This window comes from Pristis pectinata, chromosome 16, assembly GCF_009764475.1.
Source record: "Pristis pectinata isolate sPriPec2 chromosome 16, sPriPec2.1.pri, whole genome shotgun sequence".
In the NCBI taxonomy this organism is placed as follows: Eukaryota; Metazoa; Chordata; class Chondrichthyes; order Rhinopristiformes; family Pristidae; genus Pristis; species Pristis pectinata.
In genome coordinates, this window is record NC_067420.1 from 11115629 (window position 1) to 11136654 (window position 21026).

The following is a 21026-nucleotide window of genomic DNA, read 5'->3' on the forward strand; positions in this document are numbered from 1 at the left end:
ACCCTTTTTAAACAATGGTACCACATCAGCCACTCTCCAGTCCTCCAGAACCTCACCTGTGGAGACGGATGAAGCAAAAATCTCTGTAAGGGCCTCCACAAGTTCTTCTGTAGCTTCCCACAAGGTCTGAAAATGTGCCAGGTCAGGCCCTGGGGATTTATCCACCTTAATGCACTTCAAGGCCTACAATACCTCCTCCCTGCTAATTCGTATGTGGTCTAAGACATCACTACTCATTTCCATTGCCTCCACTGTTCTCTCCACAGTAAAAACTGAAGAGAAATATTCATTAAAAAATCTCTTCCATTTCCTTTGGTCCCACACAGACAGCCATGCTGATCTTTTAGGGGACTTCTCTCTCCCTAGCCACCCTTTCATTCTTAATGTACCTATAGTATCTCTTGGGATTTTGCCTCACCTTGCTTGCCAGATCCTTTACATATCCTCTTTTTGCCCTCCTAACTTCTCTCTTCTTAAGTGCACTCTTACACTTCTTAGACTCATTGAAATTCACTAGTTCCCAATTGCTTATGTGCAGTGTATGCCTCTCCCTTTTTCTTAACCAGAGCCTCAATCTCTCTCAACTAGGGTTCCTAAAACCTACCAGCCCTGCCTGTCACTAACAGGAACATGCAGGACCTGACACTTGACATCCACTTTAAAAGCCTCTCAATTGGCAGCTGCTCCTTTCCCTGGTAGTAATCTCACCCAATTAACCTCTGCAAGATCCTGCCTAATGGCTCCAAAGTTTACTCTGCCCCAGTTCAGGATCCTGTGAACCAATCGTATCCTTTTCCATAAGGATTTTGAAACTAATAGAGTTATGGTCACTGGACCCAAAGTGCTTGCTCACCGACACTGCCACCACTTGCCCTACCTCATTCCCCAGGAGGAGTGCCAGTGTCGCACCCTCGCCAGTAGGTCCCTCTATATATTGAGAGAGGAAGCTTTCTTGGGTACAGTTCATAAATTCCACTCAGTCCAAGCCTTTTACAGTATGGTTCACCAAGTCTAGATTAGGGAAATTAAAATCTCCCACTAGTACAACCAGCTGCAATCTCTGCATATCTGCTCCTCCAATTCCCACTGACTATTGGGAGGCGTATAATACAATTCCATCAGAGTGACCATGCCCTTCTTGTTTTTAAGGTCCACCCATATGGCTTCACTGGATGATTCCCCCAATATTGTCCTTTCTAATGACCGGTTATATCCTCTTTCACCAAGAAGACAACTCCCCCTCCTTCCCCTTACCTGCACCTCTCTCACCCCTATAGTATCTATATCCTTCTACATTAAGGCAAGTTCAAAGGAGATGTGTAGGGCAAGTTTTTTCTAAAAAAAACAGAGCAGTAGGTGCCTGGAATGTACTGCCAGGGGTGGTGGTGGAGAAAAATATGATAGAGGAATTTAAAGTGCTCCAAGATAGAACATAGAACACTGCAGCACAGTACAGGCCCTTTGGCCCACAATGTTGTGCCAACATTTTATCCTGCTCTAAGATCTACTGTATCTAACCCTTCCCTCCCACATCGCACCCCCCCCCCATTTTTCTATCATTCATAGGTCTATCAAAGAGTCTCTTAAATGTCTCTTATGTATCTGCATTCCATGCACCTACCACTCTGTAAAAAAAAACTTACCCCTGACATCCCCCTTATACCTTCCTCCAATCACCTTAAAATTATGTCCCCTTATGTTAGCCATTGTCGTCCTGGAAAAAAGTCTGACTGTCCACTCAATCAATGCCTCTTATCGTCTTGTATACCTCTATCAAGTCACCTCTCATCCTCCTCCTCACCAAACAGAAAAGCCCTAGCTCATTCAACCGATCCTCATAAGACATGCTCTCCAATCCAAGCAACATACTGGTAAATCTCCTCTGTACCCTCTCTATAGCTTCCACATCCTTCAGATATAGGCACATGAATACGTACAGAATGGAGGAATATGGAGTTTGTGTAGGCAGATGTGAAAAGTTAGGCATTTAATTAGTTTAGTACAACATCATGGATTGAAGGGCCTTTTCCTGTGCCGTACTGTTCTATGCTGTATAGATAAGACATCAGTGTTTAGCAGTGCTTGCAAGCACAGGAAATTTCTTACAACATTGCTGCACCATCCAGGAACCTCTTGCTTCTGGAGTTACTGACTGCCTGGTCTTTTAATGAAGGCTCTAGCAGGTCTCCTGGCTCCTCCAGTGTCCAGCACCATCCCCTGATGGACACTTCAAAGACCCTTCCTGCATATCATGGGAGCACTCCCTCCTGTGGCAGTCATGGTCTGTACTGCCACGATGTGGCTGCCATGGGAAATGTGGCTTCAAGGCCCTTCTTTGATTCCTACAGCACAATGTGTCGACAGGTGGTCTGAATTTGGTCCAATCCCTTATGAAGTACTACAGCACAGAAACATGGTCTTCAGCCCATCTAGTTCATGCTGACCTGATCTTCTGCCTTGTCCCATCTACCTGCAGCATATCCCTCCAAACTTCTCCCATCCATGTACCTATCCAAACCTCTCTTAAGGCAGCTTGTTCTACACTCACACCACCATCTGAGTGAAAAAGTTCCCCCTCAGATTCCCTTCATATATTTCACCCTAAACCTATGTCCTCTGGTTCTAGTCTCACCCAACCTCAGGGGAAAAAGCCTGTATGCATTCACCCTATCTAATTTTGTACAGCTCTGTAAGATTTCCCCTCATTCTCCTGTGCTCCAGGGAATAAAGTCCTAACCTATTTAACCTTTTCCTTTCACTCAGGTCCCAGCAACATCCTTGTAAATTTTCTCTGCACTTTCAAGCTTGTTGATATCTTTCTTGAAGGCAAGTGACCAGAACTGCACACAGTACTCCAAATTCAGCCTCACCAATGTCTTGTGCAACTTCAATGTAACATCCCAACTCCTGTCCTCAATGCCCTGATTTATGATGGTCAAAGTGCCGAAAGCTCTCTATTACCCTATCTACCTGTGAAGCCACTTTCAAGGAGCTATGGATCTGTATTCCCAGGTCCCTTTGTTCTATCGCATACCTCAGAGCCCTATTCACTGTACAAGTCTTACCCTGGTTTGTCCTCCCAAAGTGCAACATCTCATACTTGTCTTCATTAAATTCCATCTGCCATTTTTCAGCCCATTTTCCCAGCCGGTCAAGATCACACTGCAAGCTTTGATAACCCTCCTCCCTAACCACCATGCCCCCAATCTTGGTGTCATCCGCAAACTTGCTGATCCAGTTTACCATATTATCATCAAAATCATCGATATAGACAATAAAGGACCCAGCACCAATCCCTGCGGCACACCACTAGTCACAGGCCTCCAATCAGAGAGACAACCACCTACCACTCTCTGGTTTCTCCCACTTAGCCAATGTTGAATTCAATTGGCTACCTCATCCTAAATATCAAGCGACTTAACCTTCTGGGACAGCCTCCGATATAGGAATTTGTCAAGGGCCTTGCTAAAATCCATGCAGACAACATCCACCACCTTTACCTCATTGACCTTCTTGGACATCTCCTCTATAAGACTGGTTAGACATGACCTACCACACACAAAGCCATGCTGACTTTCCCTAATTAGGCCCTGTCTATCCCAATACTTGTATATCCTATCCCTTGGAATACTTTCCAATAACTTACCCACAACTTGCAGGTTACATTTTAAGGGTGGGCACCATGCAAACTCTACTGTGTGCTTGCTTCCATCCAATTTTGCAAATTCTTTGGAGGTGAGACGGATTTGCTGCCAAGACCAACTGCAATGCTGTTTTAGTGGACCAAAAACTGGCACAATCAAATTTAAAGGAAATCGTGGGACCATAGTAAACAGATCTTTGCCCTTCATGTGCTTGGTGGAATTAATGCAGAGGTAGATGCTTTGGGACACAGACCACCTGTCTGTCCCCCTAACTATTGAATCATTATTTCACTGAACAAATTCATGTGCCCCACACTGAGATAGAACATAGTACAGCACAGGAACAGGCACTGCAGCCCACGATGTTGTGTCAAACTAATTAAACTTGCAATTACATGCCTAACTAAACTAATCCCTTCTGCTTACAATGCCCATATCAAATCATTCCCTGCACATTCATGTGTCTATCCAAGTGCCTCTTAAAAACCTCTATCATACTTGCCTCCACTACCACCCCTGGCAGCACATCCCAGGCACCCACCACTCTCTGTATATAACAAAAACTTGACACACACACTTTTGAACTCCCCACCCCCCCCACCTTAAATACATGCCCTCTAGTATTAAGCGTTTTGACCTAGGAAAAAGATACCTGCCATCTACTTGTATTGATGCCTCTCAATCTTAGAAACTTTTCAGGTCTCCTCTCAGTCTCTGCCACTCCAGAGAAAATAACCCCAAGTTTGATCCACCTCTCCTTATAGCACATGCCCTCTAATCCAGGCAGCATCCTAGTAAACAACTTCTGCATCCACTCCAAAGCCTCCACATCTTTCCTGTAATGGGGTGACCAGAATTGAATACAATGAGAGAGGCTAGAAATAGGAGGATATTGCAGCTAAATACGTGGCTAAAGAGATGGTGCAGGAGGGAGGGCTTCATGATTCTGGACAATTGGGCTTTATTCCAGGGAAGGTGGGACCTGTTCCGACGGGACGGTTTGCACCTGAACTGGAGGGGGACTAACATACTCGTGGGTAGGTTTGCTAATGCTGCTCTGGGGGGTTTAAACTAGATTTGCAGGGGGAAGGGAACCAGAGTGTTAGAGCAGATAGTGAGGTGGAGGAGGTTAAAGGTCATGCGAGGACTGCATGTATGGACAAAAATCAAAGGTTTGTACGTGATAGAAATGTTCTCAGTGCATCTATTTCAATGCAAGGAGTATTGTAGGCAAGGCAGATGAATTTAGGGCATGGATTGACATGTGGGATTCCGACATTTTTGCTATTAGTGAGACTTGGTTGCATGAGGGGCAGGACTGGCAGCGTAATGTTCCGGGGTTCCGTTGTTTCAGACGTGATAGAGGGGGAGGGATGAAAGGGGGAGGAGTGGCATTACTAGTCAGGGAAAATATCACAGCTGTGCGGAGACAGGACAGCCTGGAGGGCTTGTCTACAGAAGCCACATGGGTGGAGCTGAGGAACAGGAAAGGTATCACCACACTAATATGGTTGTATTATAGACCACCCAATAGTCAGAGAAAATTGGGGGAGCAAATCTGTAGAGAGATGTAAGAAACAGGAAGTTGTAATAGTAGGGGATTTTAACTTTCTACATATTGACTAAGACTCCCACACTGCGAAAGGGCTGGATGGCTTGGAATTTGTCAAATGTGTTCAGGAAAGTTTTCTAAATCAATATATAGAGGTATCAATGAGATAGAATGCAATATTTGATCTCCTATTTGAGAACCAGACAGGTCAGGTGACAGAAGTATGTGTAGGTGAGCATAATGTCATTAGTTTCAAGCTAATTATGGATAAGGATAGGCCTGGTCTGAGTTGAGGTTCTAAATTGGAGAAAAGCTAATTTTGTGGGAATGAGAAAGGATCGAGGAAGAGTGGATTGGGATAAGTTGTTTTCTGGCAAGGATGTGTTCAGTAAGTGGAAGGCCTTCAAAGGCGAAATTTTGAGAGTGCAGTTTGCATGTTCCTGTCAGGATTAAAAGCAAAGTTAACAAGCATAGGGAACCTTGGTTTTCAAGGGATATTGGCGATCTAGTTAAGAAAAAGAGGTGTATAGCAGGTATAGGCAACTAGGAACAAATGAGGTACTTGAAGAGTACAGAAAATGTACGAAAATACTAAAGGAGGAAAATCAGGAAGGTGCAGAAGGCTCTGCAGAGGGTCATCAAGACGGGCCAAAACATCATTGGGGCTCACTTACCAGCGATGGAGGACATCTATCAGGCTTGATGTCAGAGCAGGGCTTTAAACATCATTCGAGAACCAGCTCACCCTGCTCACTACCTTTTTAAATTACTCCCCTCTGGTAGGCGATACAGGACAATACATACACACACTACAAGACTGAAACACAGCTTTTTTCCCCCAAAGCTGTTAAATTGTTGAACATGGACTGACACCTCCTATACATACACATATTATGTCTTCCCCCCTTTATCGGCTGGACTCATCATGGTGTTATTTAATATATTGACATGCTGCTTATTATCATTATTATCATGGTTCATTTGCACAATGCCTTTTTATTTTTTTTATACTTTATATTTGTGTAAGTATGTTTGTTTTATTTTATAGTTATAATTGCTCTTATTAATTTACTGTTTTGGTTTTTATTAGGCAAGGGAGTGCCATCGTAATCTCGTTGTGTTGTTGTTGCAACAGTACAATGACAAATAAAGAATTCTTGAATCTTGAATCAAAAAGACATGAGGTTGCTCTGGCAGATAATGTGAAGGTAAACCCGAAGGGTTTCTACAAGTATATTAAGAGTAAAAGGATAGTAAGGGACAAAATTGGTCGCCTAGAAGATCAGAGTGGTGGGCTATGTGTGGAGCCTCAGGAGATGGGGGAAGATCTGAAACAGTTTTTTTGCATCAGTATTTACTCAGGGAACTGGCATAGTGTATATGGAAGGAAGGGAAACAAGCATATAGAGATTAAAGAGGACAAGGTGCTTGATGCCTTATAGTGAATAAAGGTAAATAAATCCCCCAGGCCTGACATGATATTTCCTCAGACCTTGAGAAAGACTAGTGTAGAACTTGCAGGGGCCCTGGCAGATATATTTAAAATGTCCTTAGCCATGGGTGCGGTGCCAGAGAGCTGCTCATGTTGTTCATTGTTTAAAAAAGGCTCTAAAAGTAAACCAGGTAATTACAGGCCGGTGAGCCTGACATCAGTAGTAGGTAAATTGTTGCAAGGTGTTCTGAGAGATCGGATATACAAGTATTTGGACAGCCAAGGGCTGATTAAGGATAGTCAGCATGGCTTTGTGCGTGGTAGATCATGGTTAACGAATCTTGTAGAGTTTTGAGGAGGTTACCAACAAATTAGATGAAGGAAAGGCTATGGATGTTGTCTATATGGACTTTAGTAAGGCCTTTGACAAGGTTCCACATGGGAGGTTAGTTTAGAAGGTTCAGTCACTAGGTAGACAGAGTGGTAGTGGATGATTGTTTCTCAGACTGGAGGCCTCTGACTAGTGGTGTGCCTCAGGGATCTGTGCTGGGTCTATTGTTGAGTGTTGTCTATATCAATGATCTAGATGATAATATGGTAAATTGGATCAGCAAGTATGCTGAAGACACTAAGATTGGAGGCGTTGTGGACAGCGAGGAAGGCTTTCAAAGCTTGCAGAGGGATCTGGACCAACTGAAAAAGTTGACCAGAAAATGGCAGATGAAATTTAATGCAGACGGAATTTAGTGCAGACAAGTGTGAGGCGTTGCATCTTGGAAGGACAAATCAAGGTAGGACAGACACAGTAAATGGTAGGGATCTGGGAGTTCAGGTACATAATTCCCTGAAAGTGGCGCCACAGGTAGACAGGGTTGTAAAGCAAGCTTTTGGCATCCTGGCATTCATAAATCAAAGTATTGAGTATAGGAGTTGGAATGTTATGGTGAGGTCGTATAAGACATTGGTGAGGCCAAATTTGGCATATTATGCACATTTCTGGTCACCTAACTATAGTAAAGATATCAGTAAGATCGAAAGAGTGCAGAGAAGATTTACTAGAATGTTGCTGGATCTTCAGCTGAGTTGAGTTGCAGGGAAAGATTAAACAGGTTTGGACTTTACTCCTTGGAGCAGAGAAGAATGAGGGGAGATTTGATAGAGGTTTACAAAATTATGAGGGGTAAAGACAGTAAATGCAAGCAGGCTCTTTCCACTTAGATTAGGAGAGATGAGGACATGGCTTTAAGGTGAAGAGGGAAAAGGTTCAGGGGGAACATCTTCACTCAGAGTGGTGGGAGTGTGGAACGAGCTGCTGTCTGACGTGGTAAATGTGGGCTTATTTTCAAGTTTTAAGAATAAATTGGATTGATAAATGGATGGGAGAGTTCTGGAGGGTCATTGACTGGGTGCAGGTCAATGGGACTAGTGGAATAAAGCTTCGGCACAGACTAGAAGGGCCGAATGGCCTGTTTTTTGTGCTGTAGTGTTCTATGGTTCAATGCTCCAGATGCAGTCACACGAGTTTTAGAAAGCTGCAACACAACTTCCTGACTCTTGAACTCAATGCCTCAACTAATAAAGGCAAGCATGCCATATGCCTTCTTTACCACCCTATCAACCTTTGCAGCCACTTTCAGGGAGCTATGGCCTTGGTACTCAGATACTCAGTTAATAATTTAGTTATCCATCTTTACTTGCACAGTCCAAATGCAGCTATCAAAAACCAATCTGCCATTTGAATGAGGTGAATGACTGCTAACAAACCTTCAGTTTTCTTCCCAGATTTCAATTAATTATTAACAGTGTCACTCACAGATTGCAGTGGGAGACCAGACAATTCCTTCACTTTGGAACCTGTACCTAAAAAGGAAGCACAGAAGTTAACATCATGATCACATGTTGCCATAACATTTGTGATCAAAGAATCATACACCACTTCCAGGGCTTTGAATGAATTATCCCAATTAGACCCACTCTTATTGTCCAGAGGAAAGTAAATAATTTCTCCTCCAGAGGTAATCCAACTTACATTGACCATACCACTCATTCAGTGAATTTTAGATTACAAAAGCTTCTGAAAAAAAAATCCACTCCTTTAGAAATCTGGTTAGGCATTTTAAATGAAAGAATATGTTTGATGTGCAAAGGAAAAAGAGGCTATGTGTATCCGTGAGACACTGGGCTGGAACACAATGAGACCCAAATAGAATGAAGAAGTCACTGTGCAATAAATACTGTGGCGAAATTCACTCTGAAGGGAGGCACTGCTGATGGAGGGAGATGCAGTCTGCTTCCCTCGTCTGCTGCTCAAAATTTATCCCTCAATTCAATTTATCCTTCAAAGTGCATTGCTATATTCCATGGTGTTTGGCAACTTGCTGTGTACCAATTAGCTAGTGTATTTTTCATATTTCAAGAACTATTCCACCATAAATGGCATTGTGCTGTCAGCAGTGAAACACTGCCATTAAATGGTTTGGCCAGCATCACTGCAGCCTGTCCCTTGTCTCCTCAATGTAAACACCACCAACATTGCATTTCCTGAATGACACTTGTAGCTTTGTAAACTGATAAACTGGTTTACACAGGCTGTAGAAAGGGGGAAAATCATCTGACATCAGACCAGCTTGCTAGAGACATTTTTAATGACACCCTCATTAACCCAATTTTATTCTCCCCCTTACCAATTCTCCAAGGACGAACAAATGGAATCGATCCCAGACGAGTACTTGATGATGAAAGCTGCTCTGGAAAAGATTTAGGAGCTCTGATCCCAGCAGTGATATTGTTGCTGTTTTCATAAGCTGAAATGGAACTGCAGATAAGGGAACAATGAAATACCCACAGCTCTGCCAATGATCACAATAAGCTTTACTTCAACTGAATATCCATATTTGGAAAGTAGAACTTTGCACACATCCACATGAAGGAGTTACAACACCAAAATGCCTATCAAAACCAGAGCCAAACTTCCCTCTACATCGTCCCATCACACACGCCTAGGGTTAGGCGCAGATTGAGGCTCCCTTACATGGTCCCGTCACACACTCCCAGGACTTGACCTGGATCAACTAAGATGCCTGAAATCATTCTGTCCTCTCTCGTGATAGAACTCTCCTGTTATTATGCAACAGCTGCAGCCATTCCTGTTGACATGTCACCTTTCACTTGCTGACATTCAAGTGGGGTAAAGAGTCACATTCACCCCAACACTGACACTATGTAAAGGGCGTGGCTGAGGTTGTCAGTCCTTCATTCACTTCACGCCTTGAAGATGTATGGGAGGGCTGGGTTGTTCCTGAAAACTGAGTGGGCAGGGTTCCTGGACCTAAATGGGAGGGGGGGTGTGGGTGGTGGAGGAATCAGAGCAGAAGTGATCTTCCTGGTAGGGACCCACTGCGCAGAGGGTCATCCTTTCAAATAGCCCATCATTCCTGGACAGCACTTCCTCCCCCCACCTGCACCAGCTGGGGGGAGACGGGGTCAGACGTCATCCCAATCCCACTCATTGGGAGAGCAGTCTCTGCCGTGTCTTCTGAGACTTCCTCTGTGGTGGAGGTCTCCGAGCCTCCCCACCCCTTGGGGGAAGAAGAGGAGGAGGCACCATTATTAAATCTTTTTTTTAAAATGGGGGGCACTCTGTCCAAGGGGAAACAAAAATATCACTGTGACGCTGTTAGCCGTTCAAGGTAACCAAGACAATAGATGAGGGTAGGGCAGTGGACGTCTATATGGACTTCAGCAAGGCCTTTGATAAGCTCCCACATGAAAGGCTAGTCTGGAAGGTTAGATTGCATGGGATCCAGGGAGAGATAGCTAATGGATACAGAATTGGCTCAATGGGAGGAAGCAGAGGGTGATGGTCAAAGGCTGTTTATTGGACTGGAGACCTGTGATTAGTGATATGCACAGGGCTCAGTGCTGGGACCTTCGTTGTTCATCATTTATATAAACAACTTGGATATCAGTGTACAATGCATGGTTAGTAAGTTTGCAGATGACAGCAAAATAGGTGGCATTGTAGACAGGGATCAAAAATTACAGAGGGATCTTGATCAGCTAAGTAAGTGGGCCAAGGAATGGCAAAAGGTTTTCAATTCAGATAAATGTGAAGTGTTGCATTCTGGAAAAGTCAAATTACGGTAGGATGTTCACGGTGAATGATCAGGGCCCTGGGCAGTGTTGTAGAACTGAGGGACCCAGGAGCACACAGTACATAGTCCCCTGTAAGTGGTGTCACAGGTAGATAAGGTAGTAAAGGCAGCTTTTGGTATGCTGGCATTCATCAGTCAGGGCACTCAGTACAGTGGCATTCATCAGTCAGGGCACTCAGTACAGCAGTTGGGTCTATGTTGCCATTGAACAAGACATCAGTGAGGCTACACTTCGAGTATTGTATAAGTTTTGGACACACTGCTACAGGAAAGACATCATTAAACTGGAAAAAGTGCAAAGAAAATTTACGAGAATGTTGCCTGGACTCAAGAGCCCGAGTTACAGGGAGAAATTGGGCAGGCTAGGACTTTATTCTTTGAAGCATAGGAGGCTGAGGGGTGATCTTACAGAGATGTACAAAATCATGAAGGGCATAGATAAGGTGAACATACAGTCTTTTTCCCAGGGAAAGGGAATCAAAACCTAGAGGGCATAGGGATTAGGTGAGAAGGGAAAGATTTAATAAGGACCTGTGGGGCAACTTCAGTCAGAGTGGTGCATTTCTGGAATGAGCTGCCAGAGAAAATAGTTGAGACAGGTACATTGACAACATTTAAGACTTTTGGACAGGAGCATGGATAGGAAAGGTTGAGGGGAATATGGGCCAAATTGGGCAAATGGGACTAGCTTAGATGGACTTCATAGATGGCATGGATGAGCTTGGCTGACGGGCCTGTTTCCGTGCTGCATGACACCAACGCCCCCCCACCCAAAGCACTCCTGTGGAGCAGAGTGAAGGTGCCCTCTGGTTGGGGACCCTCTCAGAGCTGTCTCTGGGCTTGGTGTCCTGGGTGAGGAAGGGAGGGGCTGTCCATCTGTCCTGTCTCCAGTTGCTATGGAGAGGCCAAATGCCAATTGAAAGAACAACATTTCATATTTGAAATGTTGCTAGCTTACAACCCAAATGGTATGAACACTGAATTTTCCAATTTCAGGACATGGGAAGAACATGTTCTCCTCCCACACACACCCACCTGTCCACCTAGGTTTTTCTCCCTTTGTTCATCTTTCCCAAACCCTCTCCAACCTGCTTCTGTTTGCCCATCTCCTCCTCATCTGGTTCTTTCTATACCCAAGCAGACCATCTCACCCCCTTTCGTACTGCAGTTTTTCCTCTTCCTCCTCAGTCCTGGCGCAGAGTCACAATCCTAAACCTTTTGCCTCCACAGATGCTGCTTGACACACTGATTCCTCACAGCATTGTTTTGTTCCCTCACTACTTCTAGTGAAATAATTTCTTGTTCCGAATTATCTTCATAATACTTCCAGGAATTAACTTAAATTTAAGCTTCACAGTTTTGAGTCTTCTAAAGGGAAAGAGCTCCTTACTGCTCACCCTAGCAATTACATCTGTTATAATTACAAAGACCACACTTAAATCTCCCCTCAGCTTCCCCTGTTCCAAAGGACAAAGCCCCAGTTTACAGTCTCTCCTCATAAATACAACTCTGGCCCTGGTAACATCCTTAGGAATCCCTTCTGCTGTCACATCTTTCCCCACAGTGTCATAACCAGACCTGGCCCCAATAATCCATCTGGGACCTCACTAGTGTTTCATCCAGATACAGCGCAACCTCCCTGGTCTTGTACTATGCCTCAGCCAGTAAAGGCCAGGATTCCGTCCACCTTCTGAACCACCTTAATGACCTGCCTAAGGAACTTCAGCATGTCTCCGTTGACCCTCAACAATTCTTTACAGATGCACCATAAAAAGCATCCAATCCAAATGGATCACGGCTTGGTATGGCAACTGCTCTAACCCAGACCACAAGAAACTGCAGAGTTCAGCCCATCACAAAAACCAGCCTCCCCTCCAGGGACCGTCTATACTTCACTGCCTTGGTAAAGCGGCCAACATAATCAAAGACCCCACCCACCCCAGACATTCTTCTTCCCCCTCCCATCGTGCAGACAATACAAATCCCTAAAAGTACATACCACCAGGCTCAAGGACAGCTTCTATCCCGCTGTTATAAGACTATCGAATGATACCCTAATATGATAAGATGGAGTCTTGACCTTAATCTCCCTTGTTATGGTCTTGCGCCTTATTGTCTGCCTGCAATATCTCTGCAACTGTAACTCTATATTCTGCATTCTGTTATTGCTTTTCCCCTTGTACTATCTCAGTGTACTGATATGATGAAATGATCTCTATGGATGGCATGTGAAACAAAGTTTTTCCACTGGACCTTGATATATGTGACAATAATAAACCAATTTACCGATTTTACCAATTTACCCTGCTTTTTATTTTACTTTTTTTTCACAGCGTGGTAACAGGCCCTTCCAGCCCAACAAGTCCACGCCGCCTATTTTAAACCCAAATTACCCTACCCGTACGTCTTTGGAATGTGGGAGGAAACCGGAGCACCTGGAGGAAACCCACACAGACATGGGAGAACATACAAATTCCTTACAGACAGTGACTTTCTTCAGGGCTCTGTGGTCATGCACTCCAAGATCCTCTACACTTCTTGGTATGCCACCAGTTATCCTGTACTCCCTCACCTGGTTTGTCCTGCAGTGTCTTCCTCACCTACCTCCTCCCAGTGGTAGTAGAGTAGCTCCCTGAATCACTGTGTATCCATCCATCCAGAGGATATTAATTGCACTCTAGAACATCTTCAATAAAAATGCAGCAAGCAGCACCAGTCACCATAAAATTCCTTCATCAACCTCACTCAAGACCTCAGCCGGGAGTGATGGTAGAGGACCCTCCTCAAATTTGGCTGCCCACAGACACTCCTCTCCACCTTACATGTGCTCCACAAGAGAAGGCAAGTCATGCTACTAACCAATGGATCTACAACACAATTATTCCAGGTGAAGACCGGTTTCAAACAAGGGTGCCCCAACTCTTTCTTCAAATCTTTCTCACTGCAATGCACAGCATTCCGGAGATAGCACAACTCCTTGACCTTTAGCATAGCCATGGACAAGGATAGGAGTAAACAATATAGGGAAGATTTTAATTAGGGGAGGCCTAATTGCAACTGTAATAGGCAGGAATTTAGGAGCGTAAATTGGGAAGATATTCTCAAGAAAGTGCACAGAAGAAATATGGAGGCTGTTCAGGGAACACTTGCACGGGGTTCAGGATCGGTGTGTCCCACTGAGACAGGGAAAGGATGGTAGGGTAAAGGAACACAGTTGACAAGAGGTAAAATATTTAGTCAAGAGGAAGCAGGAAGCATACATAAGATTTACGAAGCAAAAATCAGGCAGGGCTCTTGTGAATTATAAGGTAGCCAGGAAGGAGCTTAAGAAGGGACTTAGAGCTAGAAAGGGACGTGAGAAGGCCTTGGCAAGTAGAATTAAGGAAAACTCTAAAGGCATTCTAGAGGTACATGAAGAACAGGAGGATAACTAGAGTGAGGGTAGGACCACTCAGGGATAAAGGGAAAAATGTGCCTGGAGGCAGAGGAGGTCATTAATGAATATTTTGCTTCAGTGTTCACTAGAGAGAGGACTTTGAAAAAATGCGATGTCAGCGTAGAACATGCTAATATGCTGGAACCTGTTGAGGTTCAGAAAGAGGCACTATTAGAGCTCCTGAAAAATATGAGCATAGATGAGTCCCCAGGGCCAGACAGGATATATCGCAGAAGCAATATACATCTACAAGAACCATAGAACCATACAGCACAAAACAGGCCCTTCGGCCCACCATGTTGTGCCGTCCATCAAACCACCCTCACACTACCTAACCCCTTCCTTCCGCATATCCCCCCATCCCACACTCCTCCATATGCCTATCCAACAAGCTCTTGAACCTGTCCAATGTATCTGCCTCCACCACCACCCCAGGCTGTGCATTCCACGCACCAACCACTCTCTGGGTGAAAAACCTCCCCCTGACATCTCCCCTGAACCTCCCACCCATAACCTTAAAGCCATGCCCTCTCATCTTGAGCATTGGTGCCCTAGGAAGAAGGCGCTGACTGTCTACTCTATCTATTCCTCTCAATATTTTATATATCTCTATCATGTCTCCTCTCATTCCAGTGAATAAAGCCCTAGCACCTTAAGCCTCTCCTCATATTCAATACTCTCTAATCCAGGCAGCATCCTGGTAAATCTCCTCTGCACCCTCTCCAATGCCTCCACATCCTTCCTATAATGAGGCGACCAGAACCGAACACAGTATTCTAAGTGTGGCCTAACTAGAGTTTTGTAAAGCTGCATCATCACCTCGCGGCTCTTAAACTCAATCCCGTGACTTATGAAAGCCAACATCCCATTGGCCGCCTTAACTGCTCTTTCCACCTGTGAGGCAATTTTCAATGAACTGTGAATATGAACCCCCAGATCCCTCTGCTCCTCCACACTGCCATTTACCCAGTACTCTGCCCTGGAGTTTGTCCTTCCAAAATGTACCACCTCACACTTCTCTGGATTGAACTCCATCTGCCACTTGTCAGCCCAGCTCTGCGTCCTATCAATATCCCTCTGTAAGCTCCGACAGCCCTCCACACTATCCACAACACCGCCTATCTTAGTGTCGTCTGCAAACTTACTAACCCAGCCCTCCACCCCCTCATCTAAGTCATCTATAAATATCACAAAAAGTAGAGGTCCCAGAACCGATCCCTGTGGGACACCACTAGTCACTGCCTCCCAATCCGAGGGCACTCCTTCCACCACAACCCTCTGCTTTCTACATGCAAGCCGATTCCTAATCCACACAGCCAAGCTTCCTTGGATCCCTTGGCCTCTGACCTTCTGAAGAAGCCTACCATGAGGAACCTTATCAAACGCCTTACTAAAATCCATGTACACCACATCCACCGCACTGCCCTCATCAATCTTCCTGGTCACCTCCTCAAAGGACTCTATCAGGCTTGTGAGGCAAGATCTTCCCTTCACAAAGCCATGCTGGCTGTCCCTAATCAGTCCATGATTCTCTAGGTGTTCATAAATCCTATCCCTTAGAATCCTTTCTAACAGCTTACCCGCCACAGACGTGAGACTCACTGGTCTATAATTCCTTGGCCTATCCCTATTACCTGTTTTCGAACAAGGGGACAACATTCACAACCCTCCAATCCTCTGACACCATCCCCGTGGACAACAAGGACTCAAAGATCCTTACCTGCGGTTCAACAATCTCCTCCCTAGCCTCTCGAAGCAGCCTGGGGAAAATCCCGTCAGGCCCCGGAGATTTATCTGTCTTAATATTATGTAACAACTTCAACACATCCTCTCTCTTGATATCTACAACCTCGAGAACATTACCCCTACCAGCACACCCTTCCGCGTCATCAAGACCCCTCTCCCTGGTGAATACCGAAGAGAAGTACTCATTGAGAACTTCTCCCACTTCCGCCGCCTCCAGGCAAATTCTCCCACCTTTGTCCCATCTATTTACCTATCCATTTAAATGTTGTTATTATACTATATCTGCCTCAACCACTTCCTCTGGCAGCTCATTCCACATATTGACCACCCTCTGGGTGAAAAAGTTGTCCCTCAGGTTCCTATTAAATCTCTCCTCTTTATGCCTCTAGTCAATGTGCATTGAGTCTACCTCTGCCCCTGATTATTTTGTATAGTTCCATAAGATCACCCCTCATTATCCTATGTTCCACTGAAAGAAGTCTCAACCTGCTCAACCTCTTGCCATAACTCAGTCCCTCAAGCCCCAGCAACATCCTCACAAATCTCCTCTGCACTCTTTCCAGCTTAATGGCATCTTTCCTATAGTAGGGTGAAGAAAACTGAACACAATAATCTAAATATTGTGTCACCAACTTCTTGTCCAACTGCAACATAATGCCCTGACTGAAGGCCAGCATGCCAAAAACCTTCTTCGCCACCCTCTCTACCTGCGACACTGCTTTCAGTGAACCATGTGCTTGAAGATCAAGACCTCAGACCTGGTACAAAACTCATGGTCCACTGGGCAGTGGTGATCCCTGCCCTTTTGCTTGCTTCTGAGATCTGAACCACCTTCAAGTATCTCAACGCACTGGAGATCCCACCAATGCTGTCTCTGCAAAACCCTCCAAACCCACTGGAAGGGCAAGTGTACCAACATCAGTGTCCTCTCCCAGACCAAAGTCCCCAGCGTTGAGGCCCTGGTCAACTCCAATGGATAAGCTCATCATTTACATACCCTATACCAGACTCCTGAAACAGTCACTATGCTCAGAGCTCTCCTGGGAAAAGATCACCAGGTGGGCAGAGGAAGATTCCGGGATGTGCTCAAAGCCTCCTTGAAGAAATGCAACATCACTGACTCCTGAAATCCCTGGCCCATGACTGCTCAAAGTAGAGAAGGAGCATTCAGGATGGGATTAAGAACCTTGAGGCAGTGTCAGGAGCGCACAGAGACCCTGTGGAAACTATCCACCTTCTGCCCCTCTCATGGAAGAATTTGCAGTTCCAAAATTGGCTTCACCATTCACCCCAAAATCCACAAAACTGGCATGCAAATGTCATCTCTAATCCCAGGAACTGGCTATGAAGAACATTCATTCCAATCCTTTAACCAGCTGACACACGTGGCCATTCCCATCTCTCACAGGACCTATTCTTTTTTATTTCCTATCACTTGTTCACAAAATAGCTTTAGAATTTCCTCAACCTTAAGTGCCTACATTATTCCATTTAACACCCCCCCACCCCCGAACTTCCTAATTTCCTTTTTAAATTCACTTGCAATGTCTGTACTCCTCTGGGTTGCGTTGGGCTCTTGCAGTTGCCATAGGCTTCCTTTTTTTGCCTCATCCCACTCTGAATATCCCTCAACAGGTGATAGAAAAGGCATGCAAAAAGGGTAATGTTACGGTAGGGATGGGGGATTTCAATATGCAGGTAGATTGGGAAAATCAGGTTGGTACTAAATCTTAAGAGAAAGAATTTGTAGAATACCTACAAGATGGCTTTTTAGAGCACCTTGTGATCAAGCCCACTAAGGAAAAGGCAAGTCAGGATTTGGCGTTGTGCAATGAACCAGATTTGATTAAAGAGCTTAAGTTAAAGGAATCCTTAGAAGGCAGTGATCCTAATATGATTGAATTTACCCTGCAGTTTGATAGGGAGATGCTAAAATCTGATGTATTGGTATTAAAGTTCAGTAAAGGTAACTACTGAGGCACTAGAGAGGAGTTGGCCAAAGTTGAATGGAAGGGGACCCTAGAAGGGATGATGATAGAGAAACTCCTGCCATTACTGCTCTAAGTAATTCGGAAGACACAGGATCAGTTCATCCCAAAGAAGCAGCAGCATTCTAAAGGGAGGATGAGGCAACCGTGGTTGACAAGGGAATTCAAAGACAGAATAAAAGCAAAAGAGAATGCATATAATATTGCAAAAATTAGTGGGAATCTAGAGGATTGGGAAACTTTTAAAAATCAACAGGAGGCAACTAAAAAACAGTTAGGGGAGAAAAGGTGAAAATATGAAGATAAGCTAGCCAATAATATAAAAGAGGATACCAAAAGTTTTTCCAGATATATAAAGAGTAAAAGAGAGGCAAGAATGGACATCAGACCACTGGAAAATGACACTGGAGAGATGGTAATGGAGAACAAAGAAACAGCAGATGAACAAATACAACTGGATAACTATTTTGCATCAGTCTTCGCTGTGGAAGACACCAGCTACATGCCAAATGTTGGAGAGGGTCAGGGGGCAGAAGTGAGCGTCGTCACTATTAGCAAGGAGAAGGTGCTTAGGGTGCTGAAAGGTCTGAAGGCAGATTAGTTACCTGGACTGGATGGACAATACCCCAGAGTTCTGAAAGAGGTGGCTGAAGAGATTGTGGAGGCATTAGTCGTGATCTTTCAAGAATCACTAGATTCCTGAATCTCTTGATTCTTGAAAAGTCACAAATGTCACTCCACTCTAAGAAGGGAGAAAGGCAAAAGACAGGAAATGATAGGCCTGTTAGCCTGACTTCAGTGGTTGGCAAGATATTAGAGTTCATTATAAAGGATGAGATTTTGGGGTCCTTGGAAGCACATGACAAAATAGGCAGCAATGATTTCCCGAAGGTGAAATCTCCCCTGGCAAATCGGTTAGAGTTCTTTGAGAAAGTAACAGGCAGGGTAGACAAAGGAGAGTCAGTGAATGTTGTTTACCTGGATTTCCAGAAGGCCTTTGACAAGGTCGCACACAAGAGGCTGCTAAACAAGATTGGAGCCCATGGTATTAAAGTTACTGGCATGGATAGTCAATTGGCTGTCTGGCAGAAGGCAAAAAGTGGGAATAAAAGGGGCCTTTTCTGGTTGGCTGCTGGTGACTGGTCATGTTCCACAGGGGTCGGAGTTGGGTCCTCTACTTTTCACCTTATGTTAATGATCTGGATGACGGAATTAATGGCTTTGTAGCCAAGTTTGCAGATAATACAAAGAAAGGTGGAGGGGCAGGTAACGTTGAGGAAGCAGGGAGTCTGCAGAAGGATTGGACCGGTCGGGAGAGAGGGCAAAGAAGTGGCAGATGAAATACAGCATAGGGAAATGTATGATCATACACTTTGGTAGAAGGAATAAAGGCGTAGAACATCTTCTAAACAGGGAGCAAGTTCAGAAATCAGAGGTGCAAAGGGACTTGGGAGTCCTAGTGCAGAATTCCTGAGAGGTTAACTTGCAGGTTGAGTTGATAGTAAGGAAGGCAAATGCAATGTTAGCATTCATTTCAAAAGGACTAGAATATAAAAGCAAGGATGTAATACTGATGCTTTATAAAGGCATTGGTCAGACCACATTTGGAGTACTGTGAGCAGTTTTGGGCCCCATATCCAAGGAAGGATGTGCTGGCATTGGAGAGGGTCCCCGTGGAGGTTTACCAGATCCCAGGAATGTAAGGGTTAATGTATGAGGAGCATTTGATGGCTCTGTACTCACTGAAGTTTAGAAGGATGGGGTGGGAATCTTATTGAAACCTACCAAGTATTGAAAGGCTTGGATAGGGTGGAAGTAGAGATGACACTTCCAGTAGTGGGAGAGTCTAGGACCATAGGGCACAGCCTCAGAATAGAAGGACATCCCTTTAGTACAGAAATGAGGAGGAATTTCTTTAGCCAGAGGGTGGTGAATCTGTGGAATTCATTATCACAGATGGCTGTGGAGGCCAAGTCATTAGGTATATTTAAAGCAGAGGTTGATAGGTTCTTGATTAGTAAGGGTATCAAAGATTACGTGAAGAAAGCAGGAGAATAGGGTTGAAAGGAAAAATATATCACCCATGATCGAACAGCACAGCAGACTTGAAGGGCCTAATTCTGCTCCTATGTCTTATGGACAGCCATCGAGATCTAGGTTTGGGAGAACCTATTAATTTACAACATATTTGGTCTGAACCTTCACTGTTTCCACCACAGATGTCCGGCTGCTCCAACACTGATTGATCCTCATCCCTGGTTCCAGTCCATCATCTCAGCCCAGTGAAAGTGACCTTGCCCCAACCTACAACTCTCACTCCCGGTACACCTCCAGACTCTTCCATAGCTCTGCTCCATCTAATTGAACTCTGACCTCTGCCTCTCACATCTTCCACTGTCGTCCTTCTCACTTGTCCAGGTTATTCTCAAAACCAAGTCCCCTCCCACTCCCTTCTCATGAGACCCATTTAAGATGTTCCCCAGGATGTAAGTTTTACTCCCACTGTCCCCTTTACTGCCGTCCCAGCTAATGTTACAAAAATAACATAACAGGGATTGTACTTCACAAAAAACCTTTCGACACTTTTTTTTTTAAGTACCAATCAAATTTTTCTGCTTCCCAACACTCCTCTTCCCCTCCAACCATCCAAGAGGACTTTTAATCTGGGTAATATTGTCAGCATCAATTTATACTGAATATGATTAAGACTGAAAAACTTGTTTTTAATGGTGCATTGCTGTCAAGCTTGTTTTTTTAAAAACAATAGCTACCTTTCTTTGATGCAGTTTCTGTTCAGGTTGGTGTAGCCATAGATGAATGTGCCAGAAGATTCATCTTCATCTTCAGAAGATCAGTTACAAGGGTAAAATAAACAGCAAAAAGGTGAGCAGGAAAATACAAAGCTTAAATATCATTGCTGCAAGATCAAGTGTACTATGAATAATGGTGATATTGATCAGCACACATAGGGAAATACAAATATACGAATCAGGAGTAGGAGGCTGCTACTTGGCCCTGAGCCTGCTCTACCATTTTATAAGATCAACTGCATTCCCACCAACCCCCAGTAACCC

At 44.5% G+C, this 21026-nt stretch overlaps 1 protein-coding gene across 1 annotated transcript in view; it reads right to left on the minus strand.

The window, feature by feature from the left end:
- LOC127578937 (gametocyte-specific factor 1-like) overlaps positions 1 to 21026 on the minus strand; it is a 39527-nt gene that overhangs the window by 11398 nt on the left and 7103 nt on the right. Inside the window, exons 5-7 of the mRNA XM_052031525.1 lie at positions 20724 to 20793; positions 9313 to 9443; positions 8442 to 8488 (exon numbers count right to left, since the gene is read on the minus strand). Of these exons, the coding sequence (XP_051887485.1) occupies positions 8442 to 8488; positions 9313 to 9443; positions 20724 to 20793 (248 nt within the window). The remainder of the gene's footprint in view (positions 1 to 8441; positions 8489 to 9312; positions 9444 to 20723; positions 20794 to 21026) is intronic.